Source organism: Ochotona princeps, chromosome 7, assembly GCF_030435755.1.
Source record: "Ochotona princeps isolate mOchPri1 chromosome 7, mOchPri1.hap1, whole genome shotgun sequence".
Classification (NCBI taxonomy): domain Eukaryota; kingdom Metazoa; phylum Chordata; class Mammalia; order Lagomorpha; family Ochotonidae; genus Ochotona; species Ochotona princeps.
The window spans coordinates 4,336,330-4,356,187 of NC_080838.1; the positions used below are offsets into that span (position 1 = coordinate 4,336,330).

The 19,858-nt window shown below is 38.4% G+C and overlaps 1 protein-coding gene across 1 annotated transcript; it reads right to left on the reverse strand.

Moving 5' to 3' along the window:
• Positions 1–12,282: 12,282 nt before the first annotated feature.
• Positions 12,283–18,712, reverse strand: FGB (fibrinogen beta chain). The gene is made up of 8 exons (XM_058666669.1): positions 18,580–18,712; positions 17,567–17,755; positions 16,617–16,800; positions 15,525–15,752; positions 14,895–15,008; positions 14,420–14,545; positions 13,927–14,212; positions 12,283–12,973 (listed from the first exon to the last, which is right to left on the reverse strand). The coding sequence occupies exons 1-8, from the start codon at positions 18,610–18,612 to the stop codon at positions 12,742–12,744; spliced, it is 1,392 nt and encodes a 463-aa protein (XP_058522652.1). The 5' UTR covers positions 18,613–18,712; the 3' UTR covers positions 12,283–12,741.
• Positions 18,713–19,858: the final 1,146 nt, after the last annotated feature.

Sequence of the window (19,858 nt, forward strand, 5' to 3'; positions counted from 1 at the left end):
GGAAATTGTCTTAGTTCAACCATTTTGTCCTAATTTTATTTTAGAATTTTTTCAGCTTCTTTGTGGACAAGAATATATCAGTTTTTGTAAAGGAAAGGCCAAAATCAATGTATATTGTTATGAGCTACAATATTTTTATATTATCAAATTGACAGTATTATTAAATACCTGTTTGCTTTTCCTGTTTTATGTCATTGTCCTATCATAGTTAAATAGATATATGAATATAAATTTGTATTTGCTTTGTGTATATGTATATTCCTATATGGGGTGTGTGTGTGAGAGAGATGGCACGCTTTTGTTAACATTCATGACTGCTGTGTTGTAAGAATTTTCCTTTCTTTGACTGAAACTCTCTTTAACTGAAGCACAGGCATTTATGGCCGTTTAATCTCCTGCTTCGAGGATACCTTTTTTTTAGCGATTTTAGAACGTTCCTCCTTTCATGCTTGTTATGATACAATTGAGTTCCACTTTGTCAAATATTAGTTTTGTCATCATTTGTGACTTTCCTTTGCATTTGCCTACATCTTTTGACACATCATTTTATCTCCAATAAGTCTGTTACTTTGTTTAATGCATTTCCACAATTTTACTTCATGTTTACTCTTCAATTTTATTGTTTTCCTCCTCCCTTCAATAGTTGCATGCCCTTTTATTTTCAAAGTTTCTTTTGAACTTAGAAGGGATTCTTACAAACTGCAAATGCACGTTTAATTTTACATTTACTTCTTAAATATTATTCTTGCCCTAACGCATTCATGAAGGCCCCTCTTTCTTGATCTCTAAGCTGTGCTTAGGTTATCATTTCTAAACAGCATTTAGTTGAATGAATCGGCAAAGAAACGAACATTTTGCTGTGGAAGCACATCTTTTGACACATTTCTGCTAGAAAGTAAACTCAGGACTTCTTATACCTAGACATGAGTATAAGAATATTCAGCTACATTTGAACAACATATCTTGATAAATGAATCCCCACCGTTTAGCTTGAAATCTTCAATGAGGCTCTATTTTAGTATGCCTTGGCACACCAAGCAAATGTTCCCAGCATTACTCTTACACGTCCCAACTATGTTTTATATCCAGCACGTAATGCAAACCCTGGCCATGAGTTAAGGAACCTAAATTTAAAAGTTTTAGATCATTTCTTTCATTCTCTTACTACATAATTAAGTCCTTTTTATTATGGTATAACTAAATTAATGCTAAATAAAAGAAAGTATCTACATTGAATACATACATTGTGTTTCCATATTTACTTTTAGCCATTTGAATTACTTCAGAACAAAGAATTATGAAAGTCCTTAAAATATAAGAACTATAAGGATGCTTTTAATTGATAATGAATGTGGATCCTTTCAATAAGAGTGAGAACATTGCTATGAATTGACATGTTGGATGAGAAAACAGGAAGACCCTAACATCCTACATATAGATTCCAAGCACCTAAATTCTGCACATCATTTATTCTGCATTCTGAAACACTGTTGTCTGATATAATCTTGTCATTATTTTCTCAGTAGTATTATCTATCCAACTATAATCTGCCATCGGTTCCCAAACAAGTTACACCCTCTTTTTACTTGCAGAGAGAGAGAGGGAGAATATCTTCCATGAGCTGATTCTCAGACAGCCACAACGACCAGGCCTAGGCCAGGCCAAAACCGGGAGCCAAGAGTTTGAACCACGGCTCTTCCCCACATGAATGGCAGGGCCCCAAGCACTTGAGCCATCTTCTGCTGCTTTTCCCATGCCATGAGAGGGAAGCTGCATCAGAAATGAAGCAGTGACACATGAACAAATATCCCAAGTGATGGTTTGACTCACTACACCACAGCATCAACCCCAGGGCAGTCCCTTTCTACTAAGAGTGCACCTGGCAAGTCAGAATCAGATAGCTCATCCAGCCAAGATCTTTAATCCACACTGTGTAAAGGAAATGATAGCATATCAATATAAATACAGATTGGCCACAAAAGTGAACTAAATCCAGCAAAGTAACACAACATTAATTATTTCCTGAAGCAGTCTGAGAAGCAACAATGTCCAGATTTGACTGGACATGGAAACAGTACAAGTTTCTTGTGGGTAATAAAATTTGCATATGGAAATTATCTTAAGATTCATTCATTTTTATTGAAAAGACAGTTTTACAGAGAGAAGGAGATACAGAAAGAAAGATCTTCTGTCCAATGATTCACTCCCCATATGGCTGCAACAACCAGAGCTGAGTCAATCTGAAGTCAGAAGTTAGGAGCTTCTTCTGGATCTTCTGTGTGGGTGCAGGGTCCCAAGCCTTTGGGCCATCCTTGACTGCTTTTCCAGGCCGCTAGCAGGAAGGGAGCTGGATGGGAAGTGGAGCAGCCGGGACACGAACCAGCACCCATATGGGATCCCAGCACATGCAAGTCAAGAAATTTAGTCACTGAACTATTGCACATAGACCCAGGAAAGTTGTTGTGTTTATTTTTGCACTTATTGATTCACTTATGTTTTTCCTTCTGATTTAATTCCAAGTACTTTATCAATCTCATTTATACAGAAACATCGTTAATTAATGACAGAGACATGAAGGGCCTTAGCCATCACAGAGTGAGAGGTGGGGGGGGGGAGTTGCACCTGGAAAAGGAGTACCTGGGAAGGAGCAGCAAACTCATTAATAAATAAAACCTGAGCATTATAGTTTCCTCTAATTTTACCTGGTAGAAGCAAGAGTTCAAAACTGCATAGGTAGAAAGCTCATTTGAACCGACCAAGGCCAAACTGAGCTCACCAGCTCATTGCCAAAGGGTTTGTGCATGTTGAGTGTCAGATTGTTCTGGAAATAATTTGCTAAGTTCCCCTTTGCCTTAGTCCCCACTGGGTCAGTGACCTCCAGGCCGCCTGCCTAAATAAGCTGTTGCAAAACTGCAGTGGGGCATCTCCTTCTGAGAGATAAGGCAAGCTCAGAAAGCGGTGGGTGAAGCAGGGTGAAGGCCAGAGAGGTATTCATTAAAGTTGTCTTACTGGTTTGTGGAACTGAAAAACTTCACAACCACAAAGTAGGCACAGAAATAAATGTGATTCTGTCAAAACATAAGATACACATGCCCATGTATCTGCTCGTGGCACATTCAGGTTGGGAAAAGCGAAGAAAGGTATAGTGATGAATAAACTTATCAAGGTTTCCGTTCTGTTTAAAGTGACGGGTAGTACATTTGAATTTTTTCTGTGCTTCAAAAAAAAAAAAATTGGGAAGTCCAAACTAGAGAACCATCTGAGATTCAGATTTTTAGTGATTCTAGCATCAAAACCAATCCAGTGTTGAACATAGGCCAACGGACGCCTATCAAGTCATGAAAATCTTCCATGCTGAAGAGCTCACCTCATGGTCACCCTTTGAGTGAAAAACAAGTCAGATAATAAACACAAGCTGAGGCTAGATATGTGGAATTGCAGCCTACGTCAGAAAGTCCCAAATTTGACCAGCACCAAGACATTGCCAAGAAACCCTTAAGGACATTTTATTTAAGAAAACAAGTTCTTAGGCTCTTTCCATATAGAGACTCCGAGGTAATAACCCAGGATTAGAACCAAGGATTTGGGCTTTATAGAAATCTGTGGTTTAGCTATACAATGTGTAATGGTTAATGGAAAATGTCAGTTGAGCTTCTGCAGCAGGTGGTGTCAACATCTCCTGTACTTTAGCCCCATGTCGGGAACCTGTAATCAGCCTGGGTCAATCCCTCTGTTATCCTGGTCAGCTATTTCCCTTGACTACAAATTCCAAATGCATCAGCCCTAATTGAATAATGAAATATATTAGCATTTTTGTACCATCTTCCTAAGGTCATGTGTTCATCTGTGTAAATATAAACCTTCAAAAAGTCCATGGAAAATTGAAGTGCAAACAAAATGCACTTTTGTGCAAAAAAAAAAAACCAAAACACTTAATGAGCCATGTATATGAGGGGCCTGCAAAAATTTCATGGAAAAATGTATTACATGAAAACAATTTGTGCATAAGTTTCAAAGGATTTTTTTCACTTAAATTAATTTATTTTTTAATTTAATTTATTTCCAATTTTTCAAAATTATCCTTGGAGGGTTATTCTTTCTTTTTTTTTTACATTTTATTCTTTTTATTATCATCTTATGATATAATTCCATAGGCTCCTGCATTTCACTTATCCCCTCCCAAATTTCCTCCCCCCCACCTAGTTCCTCTATATCATTACTAAAATCTAATTCTTCATACACAGTCATATGTCCATTATTGCGGGCATGGACAATGGCAGAGAGTCCAGCATCCTATTGTCAAGATATAGTGAACAGTTTCATTGTAAGTCCATCTTTGTCTAGAAGTAGAAATGCATGCTACATTGTATCCTCACATCTGGATGTTAGTCTCCATTTCACAGCTACTGTACATACCCTTAAATGAAAAGTCATAATACAAAATCAACAATAGAAAGACAGATAGAAATTTACAATGCCATGAAGTTAAAGACATGTTACTAGATATGACAGTCTCCATTACACAGCTACTATACTTCCCCTTAAATAAAAAACCACAAAACAAAATCAACATCCGGGAGAAAAAAGAAATTAACAACACCATGAAGTTAAATAACATGCTACTAAACGACTAATGTGTAACTGAAGAAATAAAAATCAAGAACCTTCTTGAAGAAAATGATGCTACTGTATGATCTAGGAGTCATTGAATGATTTAATCAAAAGAAAGTGTTTTGAAAAGATGAAACTAACAAAAAGCAACCAAATCCATGCAATATAGTTTCCATTGATTTTTGCTGGTGAAGTGTGTTCTTCTAGACAATAACTAGATGAGTTTTGATTTTTAGTCCAGTCTACAAACCTATGACGTTTGTTTGAGCTTAAGCCCTTTACATTCAGAGTTTAATATGTATGGATGGTACTTTTGTCCTGTCATTTTAGGAATGGGTTGAGCATTGGTTTAGTCTTCTGTTGTCATTTTACTGGGATGTTCTTCACATTTGCCTTTGCTTTTGGTAGTTGCTATTCCTCTTCTCTGTGAAGAGAACGTCTTGAAGTATCATTTGTAGGGCAGGTTAGGAAGAGGCAAATTCTTTTAACTTTTCTTTGCCATGGAAGAATTTTATTTCATTTTCAAAGATAAAAGAAAACTTTGCTGGATATATTATCCTAGGCCAACAATTTTTTTCTTTTAGAATCTGGAATATGTCACTCCATTCTCTTCTGACCTATAACTTTCCTCTGAGAGATCTCCTGTGATTTTAATTGGCATTCCTTTATATGTCAACTGATTTTTTTCACATGCACATTTTTTTATGATTTATTTTATTACAAAGTCAGATATACAGAGAGGAGGAGAGACGGAGAGGAAGATCTTCTGTCCGATGAATCACTCCCCAAGCGAGCGCAATGGCCGGTGCTGTGCTGATCCGAAGCCAGGAACCAGGAACCTCTTCCAGGTCTCCCATGTGGGTGCAGGGTTGCAAAGCTTTGGGCCGTCCTCGACTGCCTTCCCAGACCATAAGCAGGGAGCGAGATGGGAAGTGGAGCTGCCGGAATTAGAACCGGTGCCCATATGGGATCCCGGGGTGTTCAAGGCGAGGACTTTAGCCACTAGGCCACTCCACTGAACCCTCACGTGCACATTTAAGGATCCTTTTCTTATGTTCGATTGAAGAGAGCTTGATGATCATGTGTTGTGGTGAAGATCGCTTTTGATCAAGTCTGTTGGGAGTTCTGTGCCCCTCCTGGATCTTGTTTCCCAATTCTTTCTCTCGATGAGAGAAATCTTCCTTTATTATTTCATTAAATACATTTGCAAACTCAGCTTCTCTTTCTACACCTTCTGGGACTCCCATAACTCTTATATGTGGCCTTTTCATAGTGTCTTTCAATTCTTGAACACTTTCTTTTTTTTTTTTTTTATTCAATAAATGAGGTCTCATTAAAATAACAAATCATAGTAATGGATAAAGCTGGGGGTATGTGATGTCTTTTTTTTTTTCTAGGGATGCCAGTAAGACTGGCCCACATGAATAAAAGCACCAACAACACTTGTTGGCGAGGTTGCGGGGAAAAGGGAACCCTACTCCACTGCTGGTGGGGCTGCAGGCTGGTACAGCCTCTATGGAAATCAGTATGGAGAATATTCAAACAACTCAAATTCAACATACCGTATGATCCAGCAATAGCACTCCTAGAAATATATCCAGAACACTTGTTTTATGAGAAACCAACATGCACTCCTATGCTCATAGCAGCACAATCAGTAATTGCAAAAACATGGAAGCAACCAAAATGCCCATCAACAGAGGATTGGATAAGAAAGCTATGGTTCATCTACTCCATGGAATACTACTCAGCTATTAAAAAAAACAAAATGCAGTTCTTTGTGGCCAAATGGGCCAAACTGGAAACCATAATGCTAAGGGAAATGAGCCAATCCCGAAAGGTTAAATACCACATGTTTGCCTTAATTTAAGCTGATATGATGTTATGTATAACATGTTATGTTTTGAATGTTATATGTTGTGTATAAACTAAAATTGAAGTGTAGGTGAGGTGGTCACAGAAGGTGGCTCTTGAACACTTTCTTAAGCCTGATCCAGCTCTGCTACCTGCTTTTTGTTTGCTTCCCCCGATGACAGAAAATATCTTCCAATTCTGTGATTCTTTCTTCTGCTTGCTTCACTCTATTTTGGAGACTCTCCACTGTACTTTTAATTCGCTCTACTGTGTTCTTAATTTCTGATATATCAGCCTTGATTTGCTTTATTGCTTCCTTAAATTCCTTGAACTCTTATATATGCTTCTCATTGTTGATCAGAAGCTTTAAAATGAGCTTTATGAATTCTGTGTGCCCCATTTTCTCGATGTCTTCCTCAGTTAACTCTGAGATTGACATAGGGTTTTGCTCCTATGAAGGGGAGTTTTCGGTAATATTCGTTGTGCCTTTGTCTCTCCTTTTGTTCTTGGTCATTGTACTTCTGGTTAGCAGAGTCTTCTCTTTGGGGCAGGTTTCTAAGCTGTGTCATCCACAGGTCTACAATGCAATTTTACTTGTTGCCGTTGGTACACAACTTTTTGCTTTCAGCCACTTGTGCCTCAACCCCCAGTAAGTTCCAGGTCTGGGTTTTTATGTTAGATTTCCACCATGGTCTCTGTAGCCCCAGCTCTTGCCTCACCACTTTCCACCTCCTGGGATACCGTGCTGAGGCTGCACCATTGTCTCTGCAACCTTTCTCCCACTTCCGGTTGGAGCAGGTCCCAGGATTAAAGAGATACCAGGTGTCCTATATAGTTAGGTTGTTGGTGGAACTGATCTTGTCAGAAGCTGTTGGACATTAGGTCTGCGTGCCACATGGACCTATTTTGACCCATACGATGCCACACTTAGTATTATTTTCCTGTAGTACCAGTGCTATCCAAGGACCTCAGTGAGTTCTCCCAAGCTCAGCACACGCGCAGTTCACTGTTGTCCCCACAGTCCTAAAGCTATTGCCACAGTGTACAAAATGGCGCCTGATGTACCACCACTAGAGTTCTTGATCTGCTGGCACCCAGACCTGCTCCGGATGGAACCTATAGAATGCCACATTGCTGCAGTTCACTGAGCCAGAAATGAGTTCACTCCCAGCTCAGCGTATGCTCGGTCCTTTCCCTTGCCTTTGCCTCCTTATGCAAAATGGCGCCCAATTCAGCTCTAGGGGGCTGACTGGACTGTGAAATCCACCCTGTTCTCACACTGTCTGTCTGGGATCTGCTGCTCTGTCTCTGCTCCTGGTCAAATCAAACGGACCAGCTGGATGAACAGTTCTTTGTCTGGGCCCACCTCCTAAACTCCCAGTGAAAGTCGCTTCCCACCTGGTTGCTGGTGGAGTTCCGGCTGCTGGTAGAGTTCAGATCGCTGTTACTGAATGCTGCTGGAGTATCAGTCACTGCAGCACCATACTGTTGTGTCCGCTGCTTTCCTGTGTCTGTCAGTCTCCAGGTGTCCCTCTGCCATTAGTTTGTCCTTTCCTATTTCCTGCAATATGTCCTTCTCTGCTTCATCCTGATTAAATGTTTTTCCGTCCATTTAAACGTGCCATTACCCTATTCCACCATCTTGATTCTCTGGGTTATTCTTTCAATACTTAAACTTCCAACAGGAGGTAGGGACTGGTGAGCCAGGAGTTGGGGCTACAGAGACCATGGTTGAAATCTAAAGTAAGAACCCAGACCTAGAACTCACTGGAGGGAGTAGTACAAGCAACTGCAAACAAAGAACCATGTACCAACTGCAACAAGTAAAACCAAACTGTAGACTTGTGGGTGACACAGATTAGAAACCTGCCCCAAGGAGAAGAATCTGATAGCCAGAAGTATAATGACCAAGAACGAAAAAAGAGACAAAGGCACAAGGAATATTACTGAAGACTCCCCTGCAAAGAAGCAAAACCCTTTGCCAACTTAAGAGTTCATTGAGGAAGACATCGAGAAAATGGAGGTAACAGAATTCAAAACTCTTGTTATAAAACTTGCTGTCAACAATGAGAAGCACATAAAACAGGCATTCAAGGAATTCAAGGAATATGTCACACTGGAAATGAATCAAATGAAAGCTGATACAGCAGAAATGAAGACTACAATGGAACAAATTGAAAGTATAGTGGAAAGTCTCCAAAATAGAATGAAGCAAGCAGAAGAAAGAATCTCAAAATTGGAAGATATTTTCTGTCATCGGGGGAAGCAAACAAAAAGCTGGAAGCAGAGCTGGATCAGGCTTAAGAAAGTATTCAAGAATTGAAAGACACTATGAAAAGGCCACATATAAGAGTTATGGGAGTCCCAGAAGGTGTAGAAAGAGAAGCTGAGTTTGCAAATGTATTTAATGAAATAATGAGGGAAAATTTCCCTCATCGAGAGAAAGAATTGGGAAACAAGATCCAGGAGGGGCACAGAACTCCCAACAGGCTTGATCAAAAGCAATCTTCACTATGACCATGATCGTCAAGTTCTTTTCAATCGAACATAAGGAAAGGATCCTTAAATGTGCACGTGAAAAAAATCAACTGACATGTAGAGGAATGTCAATTAGACTCACAGGAGATCTCTCACCGGAAAGTCTATAGGTCAGAAGAGAATGGAGTGACATATTCCAGATTCTTAAAGAAAAAAGTTGTCAGCCCTGGCTAATACATGCAGCTATACTTTCCTTTGTCTTTGATAATGAATTAAAATTCTTCCACGGTAAAGAAAAGTTAAAAGAATATGCCTCTTCCAAACCTGCCCTACAAAGGATACCTAAAGATGTTCTCTTGACAGAGAAAAAGAATAGCACCCACCAAAACCAAAGGCAAATGCAAAGAACATCCCAGTAAAATAACAACTGAAGACTAAATCAATGCTCAACCCATTCCTAAAATGACAGGACAAAATCACCACCCTTTCATATTAACCCTGAATGTAAAGGGCTTAAGCTCAACCATCAAACACCATAGATTTGTAGACTGGATTAAAAAACAAAACCCATCCATTTGTTGCCTACAGGAGACACACTTCACCAACAAAGATCAACGGAAACTGTACCTCATGGATTTTGACTTTTTTTTTTGTTAGTTTTATCTCTTCAAAACACTTTCTCCTGATTAAATTCTTCAGTGACTCATAGACCATACGGTATTATCATTTTCTTCAAGAAGGTTCTTGATTTTCTTTTTCATTTCTTCAGCAACATATTAGTCATTCAGTAGCATGTTATTTACCTTCATGGCATTGTAATTTTTTTTCTTCCTGTTGTTGATTTTGTTTTGTGTCTTTTCATTTAAGGGGATGTATAGTAGCTGTGTAATGCAGACTATCATATCCAGATGTAAGGATACAATGCAGTATGCATCTCTACTTCCAAACAAAGATGGAATCCCAATGCAACTGTTTACTACATCTTAACAATAGGATGCTGGACTCTCTGCCATTGTTCGTGCCTGCAATGATGGACAAATGACTGTGCATGAAGAATTATATGTTAGTAATGATATTGGAGAACTCAGTGAGGGTTGAGGGAATTTGGGAGGGGCTAAAGGACATTCCAGGGCCTATGAAAATGTATCATACAATTATAATAATAAAAAGTCAGATTTTAAAAATAAATAAAGATCTACAGAACAGACAAGACCATGCTTAAAAAACACTTAGACTTCCAATATTTATTCTTTTATGAAAATCAGTTTTTATGGCAAGATGATAATTCTGAATTTAAGTTGAGTAAGTACTCATTATTAGTAAGTTTAAAAAGTATGAGTTAGACCAAGCACTGGCATTAACTGTTGAAAAATGACAAGAATGGTCCAAAAGTTTCAGGAGGTCTTCCTGAGGGAGTTGATGGTTAAAGCAAGTTTTGAAGATAAACAGTATTTTCTCAGATGGTGTGGAAGGGACGAACCTGTTACTGATAAGGGCATTATTAAAAAGGCCTGATCAGTGGTAATAGTACTGCAATGAATTACGGATGTGGGAGAGCATGTTTAGATTCTGGCTCTGTTTCTTCTACTCAGAAGTGGGACCATTGCAACGTACGACAGCCTCTGTTATTTTGAGGAACCTACATACTGTTGGCCATTTGGACTATAAAATTTTTACTTTGCAACCAATGCCATATGGTTCCACTCATATGAGCTAAATGAAATAAACTCACAGAAACAGAAAATAGAATGGTGTTTGCCAGGGATAGTTGTCAGAGGAAAATGACTAACCATTCAGTAAGCGTAAAGCTATGATTATAGAAGCTGAAAAATTCTAGAAATCTTCTGTCCAACATAGTGCCAATAGTTAAAAGCCCAATATCGTGTGCTTAAACATTTGTTAAGAGGGCATATTTCGTGTCAAATGTTCATACCACAACATGACACAACAAAATAAAACAAAGGGACACACAGACAATTTTGGTGGGAAAGGATATATTCAATACCTTGATTGTAATGAGGGCACATAAATATATGTATAAGCTTATTGAAGTGGATAAACTGAATGTACGTGGATTTCCAAAAATACTAATTATCCTTCAATAAAACCGTTGGGGTTATTTTTACAAAGGACCTGATGAAAAACCATTGTGACCAGAATGTGGGAATAGAGTGGACAGGACAGGAGATGGCAACAGGTCCTAGTAGTAACAATTTTTGTCCCTCAATAAAGAATTCTGATTCTAGGAATCTGCATATAGACACAGAGAAAAGTAATCTGACCTGACTTTCAATTTCTAGGATAATATATTTATGGCAGAATGGTACGTGAAGTATGATGGATGGGATATACAAGTGTGCCCGCCATGGGACAGACTTGTAACAAGGAACCCAGGTACATGTTGAAATTGGATCTGATGATTAGTGAAGAGAGTCACAGAAATCAATAACATTTCTTTAGGTCGAGGATCAAGAGGTTTGAGCTCTGCATGACAAGTTCTCCAAGAGGATAGGCGTGGTGACCCAGCAAGCAGGGAGTGTCCAAACCACAGGACTTCTGAAGTCAGTTATAACGAAGTCAGATATAGAAGAGAAAGTTCTCTTCTACTCCAGTTGTAATGTGACTACATGAAAAAGGATAAAATAAAGGAAAAAAAAAATAATTGAGGGCATTGGTAGACCTGGCTTAAATAGAAATGGGCAAATTCTGCTTTCTACTTTCCTATTTCCCTTAAAACACATGCAATGAAGACATGATCTTGTGAGCACAATCCACAACATGGTGAAAATAATGAATTTTCATTAAACATGCTAATAAACATGCTAATAAACATGCTACAAAAATACTAATGCTCTGTATTTTAGGGAATATATAGTGGAAGTTTGGCAGGGACTGATATGTTCAGATATGGAGACAAAGTGCTGTATATCTCTATACATACAGACCAAAGATGAACTCCCAGGGAAAGAAGCTAAAATATCCTAACAGTAAGATGATGGACTCTCTGACATTTTCCATGCTACCTTGTCAGGAAACACTTGAATGACAGCATGATGGACTTAGGACTGTTTATGAAGGACATCCATTGTCAAACCAGAAGGGAAATCAATGGGGGGAGGGAAGGGCACCGGCAGCCCCAGAGCCTATGGAACTGTATCATAAAACAAAACAAAATACTTTTGAATGTAAAAAAAAGACATGATCCTTATTGTAATTCCTGATACCTCTGTTTACCTAAGTGCCAGACAAATGGTTTTTCCATGGAACACAGTGAGATCTTTGAATCTTCAAATATTCAGTACTTTTAATTAGTAACTGAGGTTGTAAATATTTAATTTATTGGTCACATGCATCATAAAATAAGGAAGCATTAATTTATGGCAACAGAGACTGATTTAATGAACACATCTTTGAAAGCTTTCTTTAACAGATGTCATATAAATAGTTTTAGAAGTAGACATTTAAACTCAGGTTTTTAGCAGGTCTCATGGTTTTCCTACATTAAGGACAGGATATCCCTCTTTCAAATAAAAAACTTTCCATAGTGAATTAGAATTAAAATTCTGAACACCAACTCTGTCCACAGTTATCCTTTTAATGATTTCTTGGTAAACAAGATAAATAAAGGGTACAAAATAAAATTGTGTGATCGCTTTAATGTTGTTCATCCTGTACATTTTTCAAAAAGTCACACAGTTGTTTGAGAGTTTTAGAGGGATATAACAAATGAAAGAGAATTTCAATAACATAATGTACAAAAATGGTATCAACTATAGAATAAAAATGTATGTTTGCGCACTATTGCTTTGGGAAGAAGGGTCTGATTTTCATAGACATCTTCTTCAGTGAATACCATGACCCCTTCCAGTTCATCCACACTATGCCATCATCTGTGCCATGCTTTGCCATGTCCCAGCTGTACTGTCCACCCCAGTAGTATCTGCCATTTGGATTAGCTGCATGGCATCTGTTATACCACCATCCACCGCCATCCTCCTTCGAGCACTGCTTTTGGGGATCTGTAGTTAACCTGGAAAGAAATGTTTTGGGGGTTATTAGAAACAGAACTACAGGTGGCAAATTTAATGTTCTGCAGGACCCACGGAAGGGCGTTACACCCAGTCAGATGCAGTGCTCACTCCCCAGAGCACTGTGTGTAACAGATCAAAGGCCTTCCCTGCTCTGTAAGAAAGGGAGACATGGGCTCTGGATGACCAATTCATCCAAGGATTACACTGATTACTTTCTAAGGAAATGACACGACTTTCAATGTCTTAATGTTAGAAAATCCTGAAAAGCAAAGATTTCACTATATACATTAGAATATGGGATTTGGCCATTTTTGTACATGTTTACCACTCAGAAATATTTTTTAGGGACCATTAATGTGATGCAACAAGTTAAGCCACCAGCTACAGCATCCTTCTGAAATCCCGTTCAAGTTCCAATTGCTCGGCTTCTGACCCAGCTCCCTGCTATTATGTCTTGGAAAGAAGTGGAAGATAGATCACGTACTTGGGCCTCTGCCACCTCAATTGGAGACCAGGATGATGCTTCTGGATCCAGATTTGGGCCCGGCCTAGCCCCAGCTGTTGCTATTGCAGCCATTTGAGGAGTAAATCAGCAGATGTAAGATTTCTCCTCTGTGTGTGTGTGTGTGTGTGTGTGTGTGTGTGTGTGTGTGTGTCCATCTGTAACTCAGCCTTTAAAATAAAAATAAATAGACCTTTTTAAAAATCTGTACTAAATCCACTTTATCTCTTGGCAGTTGTGTGACTTTGGATAGACCTCATCTGTTAAGTGGAAAAATAACACATCGTTGAAATGTTCTAGAGTGGTGCATAGAAAGTTCAGCTCAGTGGCTGAAAAACAGGAAGTGCCCAAGAAATGGTGGTCATTTCCAGCCCTAGCTCTCATTGATGCTGAGCAGTCATGTTCGTAGGGAATCAAGTTTAAAATAGGAACAAAGCACACCACACATACCAGCCATCATTGTCTCTGTCATAGGTGCTGAAGAACATGCCGTTGTGAATGGTCATTGTTCTGTTCTCTCCCTCCAGCTGAGACGCTCCATCCATGAGGGCATTCCCAGCTGTCCCTCTGTACTTGCTCACCGAGATCTGGTATTTATTGGCCTCATTCTGGATCGTGAATCCTCCATAGTGAGCTTTCACCTTGTTTCCTGTCCAGTCCTCCATTTCAATCAAAAGTTCTGTGGGTCCAATCTTGGTAAGCTGCGAAATCTTATCATTTCCAAGCCAATATTCACCTAAAGGAAAAAAATAAATCTCACCAGACTTGCAATCCTTGGGGACCAAATGACCCTGCGTTTCTTATCCATTAATGTTTTAACTTTTCTGATGAAATTCTTCTTAACTGCCTAAAACCAGATTCCCAACACTGTATACTTTCTTTTAGTAAGGGGAAAAAACCTATTTTAAATAAAATGATTTTATCTTGTGCCCCAAGTCTTTACCTGGCAAGCCACAGTATTTTTTCCCATCTGCATTGCTTGCAATGTTTCCAAATCCTTCTTTGTATGGATTCCACTTCCTGCCAAAGTCCACACTACCATCTTGACGGTTCTGAATCACTGTCCAGCCTTTGGTTGATAGAAACAAAAATCGCACAGATGAATCAATACAAAATAATGTCATTTTGAAAAACATTTGAATTTCATGCATTTTATTTGCTTCTATATTTTAGTGTTCCAGAATAGATAAACTGAGAGACAAATGTAAGATGAAAATTCTTAGTTCTTGGTTATTACAAGTGATTTATCTGATTCCAAATTGTGATTCATCAGTATTTTACATTTTTCAAAGTATTAGACTGAATTTCATATCAAATGACTCATTGAGAGCTATCTTGGTTGTCAGTCATGTTTCCTGGCATTTTATGGTATCAACAAGATTTCAAAAACAATGCGTCAGTAGGAACCTAACACTTACCCCCGTTTTCTGTGGTCATATCACAATATACTCTATATGGTTTAACAGAAGTATCAGGCTGAATGAGATACATCTCTGATGTTTCACCTCCTTTCCTGATAATTTCCTCACATTCTGTAAATATAAGATAACACATGAAGCTGAAGAGCCTACAGTATAATAACTTGGTCCTTAGTCACCAGTTCCTTAAGATACTTGGACATCGAGGAGTTGCATATTATAGACACCTAAGAGTAATATAATAGAAGCTAGATCTTCCTTTGACTGAAAATTGCTCTCAGTTTTGAGTTCTGTCTGCCACAGTTTCGATTCCACCTGCCCTGAATATCCATTTACATGCAGAACACACAGGATGGAGAATGTCCTGTATCTACCCACAGAACTGCCATCAGCTCAAGCAAGTGAGTACATACATAGGCCATTCAACCATGGGATCACCATCTTTCTGTTCCACCTGGCTAATAAAAAAACTGGCAAATGCATCAGGCTAACGTAGAGCACAACATGGCAAGGACACATTTGGGTGAGATATGTCATTATGTTCTTCTGGGGGAAGTCTAGTCAACTCTTTTTGGTTTTAGAGAGTATGAGTTCCTTCGGAACCTTTTAGAAGTCTGCAGAACTAGATACCTTTTCCAGACACAACAGGAATATTACAGCTGACAGTGCATGGCGTGCGGCAGTAGTCCATCTGAACCGAGACATCAGATTCTAATTTTTGTATTTTGCTTCTCAGGTTTTCCAGGATTGCACGGAGCACACGAAGGTTAGTTGGGATATTACTATTCACAGTCTCATCTATATATATTTTCTGCTTTTCTAGCTCTAAGGAATACTCATTTATTACATTTTCATTATCTGGAAAAAAAGAGGTTTTATCAGAATGGTCAATATATTTTCATCATAAAAACAATGTGTTCGATTATATAAGCATTAGTTTTATTTTCTGAGTCTAAACTAATAAACATTAATCTACTATCAAGTAGCCACTCAATATATTACATTTATGTGAAATTATTAGATTTACATAAATTAGTTATGCTTAATGACCGCAATAATAATTTAGCATAGACATTAGCTAAAAAATGATAGCCAATGATAAATCAATATGATTTTTATTTCCTAGTAAGGGAAAAATAGAAAGTATCTTTCGCCTTTCATTTCAGTTCAATACTTGATGGCGTGGATACACTCAGTTTGCTTTTGCAGGCCACAGTACGTACTGAGGAGCTTTGGAATCTACAAGAAATGTCATGATTCTTTTGAAAATAGCCCTAATTTGAGTATGCTACCCACTGGGATGGCCATGTTGGGCTCAGGCCCTAGATGATTCCAAATCATTCTGTCAACACTCAGCAATCAGTTCTCAAAATTCATATCAGTTATCATCATCCACAAGTAATAAAACATGTCAAGAACCACTCCATCAAAACCTCCATTGCTAAACCTATAAATGCCATATTTTCACTCTGCAAAAATCATCTTTTCAGCCAAGGGACAAGCTTCTTGTGGACTAAAAATAAGGAATCACCGTGAGATGTTTCTGAGCCAGATAGTGTACAACTGGCATTTCGCAGGTAAATTGTGTGTGTGAGGACCTAGCACCATCTGGTCAAGCTTTTCCAGAAACATGGATCCACTCAGAATTATGCATACTCACAGCCGTGTCATTGGTTTTGATTTTATAACTGAGAGTCAAACAGAAAACACAGGAACATCTACCTTTTGCTTGCTTCTGCCTCTTTTTCCACATGTCTTTTAGCAGAGTCATATACTGAAAGGTTGTGGTAGAGCTTTGAGAAACCTCATTAACTTTGTAATTTAAATCATTAACGCTGTTTTTAATTGACTTCTCCTGTCTTAGCAATTCCTCTTGCAACTGACATCCTGTTGGACACAGCACTCCCTGCAAGAAAAAAACCAGCCTGCATTAGACAAAGTACCTGGGTTATAGGTACTTGTTAAATAGCACACAGTGAAAAGAATTTGTGTTATTAGTCAATATAAAAACACTATGTGATATTGCTTATATAAGATCAGAAACTCTAGCGGCACCGTCATACTCTCATGAATATTAAAATATTTTTCCAGCCAATATTGTGGCATGGCCTGTTAATGCCATTTCAATGGGCTGGATTGAGCCTCGTTGCTCCATTTCAGATCCAACTTCCTGCTCATGTACCCAGGAAAGATGCAGTCGATGGCTCAGGTGCTTATGTCCCTGCTACTCACATGGGTGACCCAGATGCAGCTCTAGGTTCCCAGCTGCAGCCTGGCCCAAGCCCAGCCATCACAGCCACTTGCAAGTCAGCTAGAGGATGGAGGATCTTCCTGTCTATATCTCCCTCTTTCTGTCTATGCTCCAAATAAATAAATCTAAAAAGTGTAGTAAACGGACAATAATATTCCTTAACATGTGAGAAATACAATTAGGGTCAGAAAGGACACTGGAAAGCTACGAAGGACAAAACAACAACTATGTATCTTAATTTGTTACTGTGGGCCCAGATCAAAGAAAACAAGAAAAGGGAGCCTAAAGGGAAGACCTCATACATTTATTTTGAATTTTATTTCCTCAGTGAATAAACAAAATGACGGGAGGCTCCGGAAGGTCAGTGAAGCCTTAGAAGCCATGATGGATATAGGCTTCCCTGAGGAGAAGCGGTGCTCACCAGATCTGGGTCAGCGTGAAGGCAGCCTCCCGCGTCAGGCACTTTCCTCTCCGCTTTCTGTGGCCTGGCCACTGCTGTGGCTGGACGAGCCCGATAGCCACTTCCGCTGATGGGAGGTGGGGCGGGTCTCAGGCTGGGAAGCGCTTCCTTCTTGTCAAGGGGTCGATGACCACGGGCGTCTGGAAGAAACTGCAACAAACAACATGCAGGTGTCAGAGCAGATCCGAGAGGTGCCCATTCTCACACCTTCCGTTTACAGTGGACATTGTTCCAAGGCTGAGTCTTCACTTAAGGCCCACCAGTTAGGATATTAGTCAGTAGGCTGCCTGAGTGGCCTCAGTAGCCACAGACAGATCACATACATTTGATACGCTTATACCTAAGGTAAGTTTTGAAGAGATACCCTCAGAAAAAACTACCACTTAAGAATTGTGACAGCCATTGATATCTGATTCCTGTGCAGTGGAACACACAACACTGTGAGGAATCTACTTGGTTAACAGCCAATATGCCTTATAATCATTGTTAATCATTTTCCCATTTCCAATTTTTACAAATCAGTAATTAGGCTAACTCCTGTATGGTCATATACATAAGACAGTAAAAAAATTAATAGAAGTGAACTTTATTTAGAATTGATTTCTAATAATACAAAATCTGGCCCTAATACGTTACAAGAGGAATAAGGTACTCTAGAGCCAGTCTGAACTGAATTCTTGATTCTGTCACTTTATCAGTAAGTCATTTATTTGTTATTTATTTTTGTTTCAGTTTCTCCATCCATAAAAAAATTACAGCTTGCATCTGCCTTAGGAAATCATTGGAAGAATAAAGTAAATTATGGCACATGACATTCTCCAAACGATATTTGGCATATTATACGTGTTCATTATTATTTGTATTAGAATAACCCACAAGACATACAATAGTCCAAATGGCTTTTTTTTTTACTACTAATTCCACTTCCTCTGTTAACAAAATTGTTGATTAAATGCTTCTGCCATATTTCTTACATTATTTTTTGATGAAACATTATGTTTACACATTTCAAATAATTCTCAGGTGTTTGTATGATGCTTACAATTGCTTTCTAGTTTTAAAATATTAAAGATAGTGATGTGAAAAATACACAACACAGTACAAAGTCTTAGCTTGCACAAATTGTGTTCCTGTGTCTTTTTCCAGTAGTTTTATGCTTAAGGGTTTCATTACAAAGTAATAAATGACAACATTTGAAACAGCAGTTGAGTTCCCTTAGAATTAGTTGGAAGTCGTCAAGTGGACCCTATTTGGAATTTTTGCTCACATATTCATGAAATTATTATCATTTAACATTCAGTGGCTGACAATAGGACTGAAACTCCAACAGGAATGTTCCAGGTTTCACTGTTGAGTCACTAAGCTGTATGCACAGACACCCTCAAGTCATAAACAGCAGGAGGAAAAGCGTATTTCGTGTCAAAGACATGGTTCAACTACAGTTTGTATGCTCCAACACAAATCATACAGTGTGATTCATCTGCCTACTGCAAATGGAAACTCTGTTAAAATTATTTTATTTTACAGTGCCACTACAAGAAGTAGAATCAATGGTCTCACTTAGCTAGAAAGAAGTGAGAAATATTTAAAGAACTTATGCAGGTACTTAAGTCCATAAGGATATTTAAATAAATAACCAAAGCTAGAAAATCCATTTTCATGCCTAAAGGTCTAAATGGTTTCCTAGAGAGTTTTGTAAGTAGGAATATGAAAATGCTGAGCCAGTTACGTTCAAAGATGTACTTTTTTCCATTCTCCGTATTTTTCTTACCTTTTAGAATAAGAACACTTGAACTCCCTTCATATTGAACACACATTACAAAATTGATTACTGCATGTAACAATCACTGTGTATTCTTATTTCCAGGGCAACAATAATGTGTCCTATCTATGACATCTGATCATAAGATTTTCACAATAAAATTTGAATGCTTTACATATTTACTTTCCTAAATGCCCCTCTGTAGTTTTGATGTCACACCAATCGTAATAGGTCAACCAAGATAACATTTACCAAAAAAATGTGATACAATGAAAACATTAGACTGAACTTTGTTTCACACTAATAATAAAAATAAATCTAATTTCAATTTTCTGCGTGTTCAAACAACCATGTTTCATTTCCCGTACTACCAATGTTTTATTATGCTTTCAATTTTAAGTTATTCTAATTCATAAACATTAAATCTCAGGAGCTACATGCTATCTTGTTTCCCAGAAGCAACCTCTCTGCTGCACTTTTTCTTTTACAAT

Excerpts from the sequence above, each read along its gene's own strand:
- FGB (XM_058666669.1), bottom strand. The coding sequence starts at position 18,612 with ATGTGTAAACATAATGTTTCATCAAAAAATAAT. Across the intron at positions 14,546-14,894 it reads TATGACCACAGAAAACGGGG|GCTGGACAGTGATTCAGAAC; the intron begins GTAAGTGTTAGG and ends TATCAACCAAAG. Across the intron at positions 14,213-14,419 it reads AAAATACTGTGGCTTGCCAG|GTGAATATTGGCTTGGAAAT; the intron begins GTAAAGACTTGG and ends TTTTTCCTTTAG.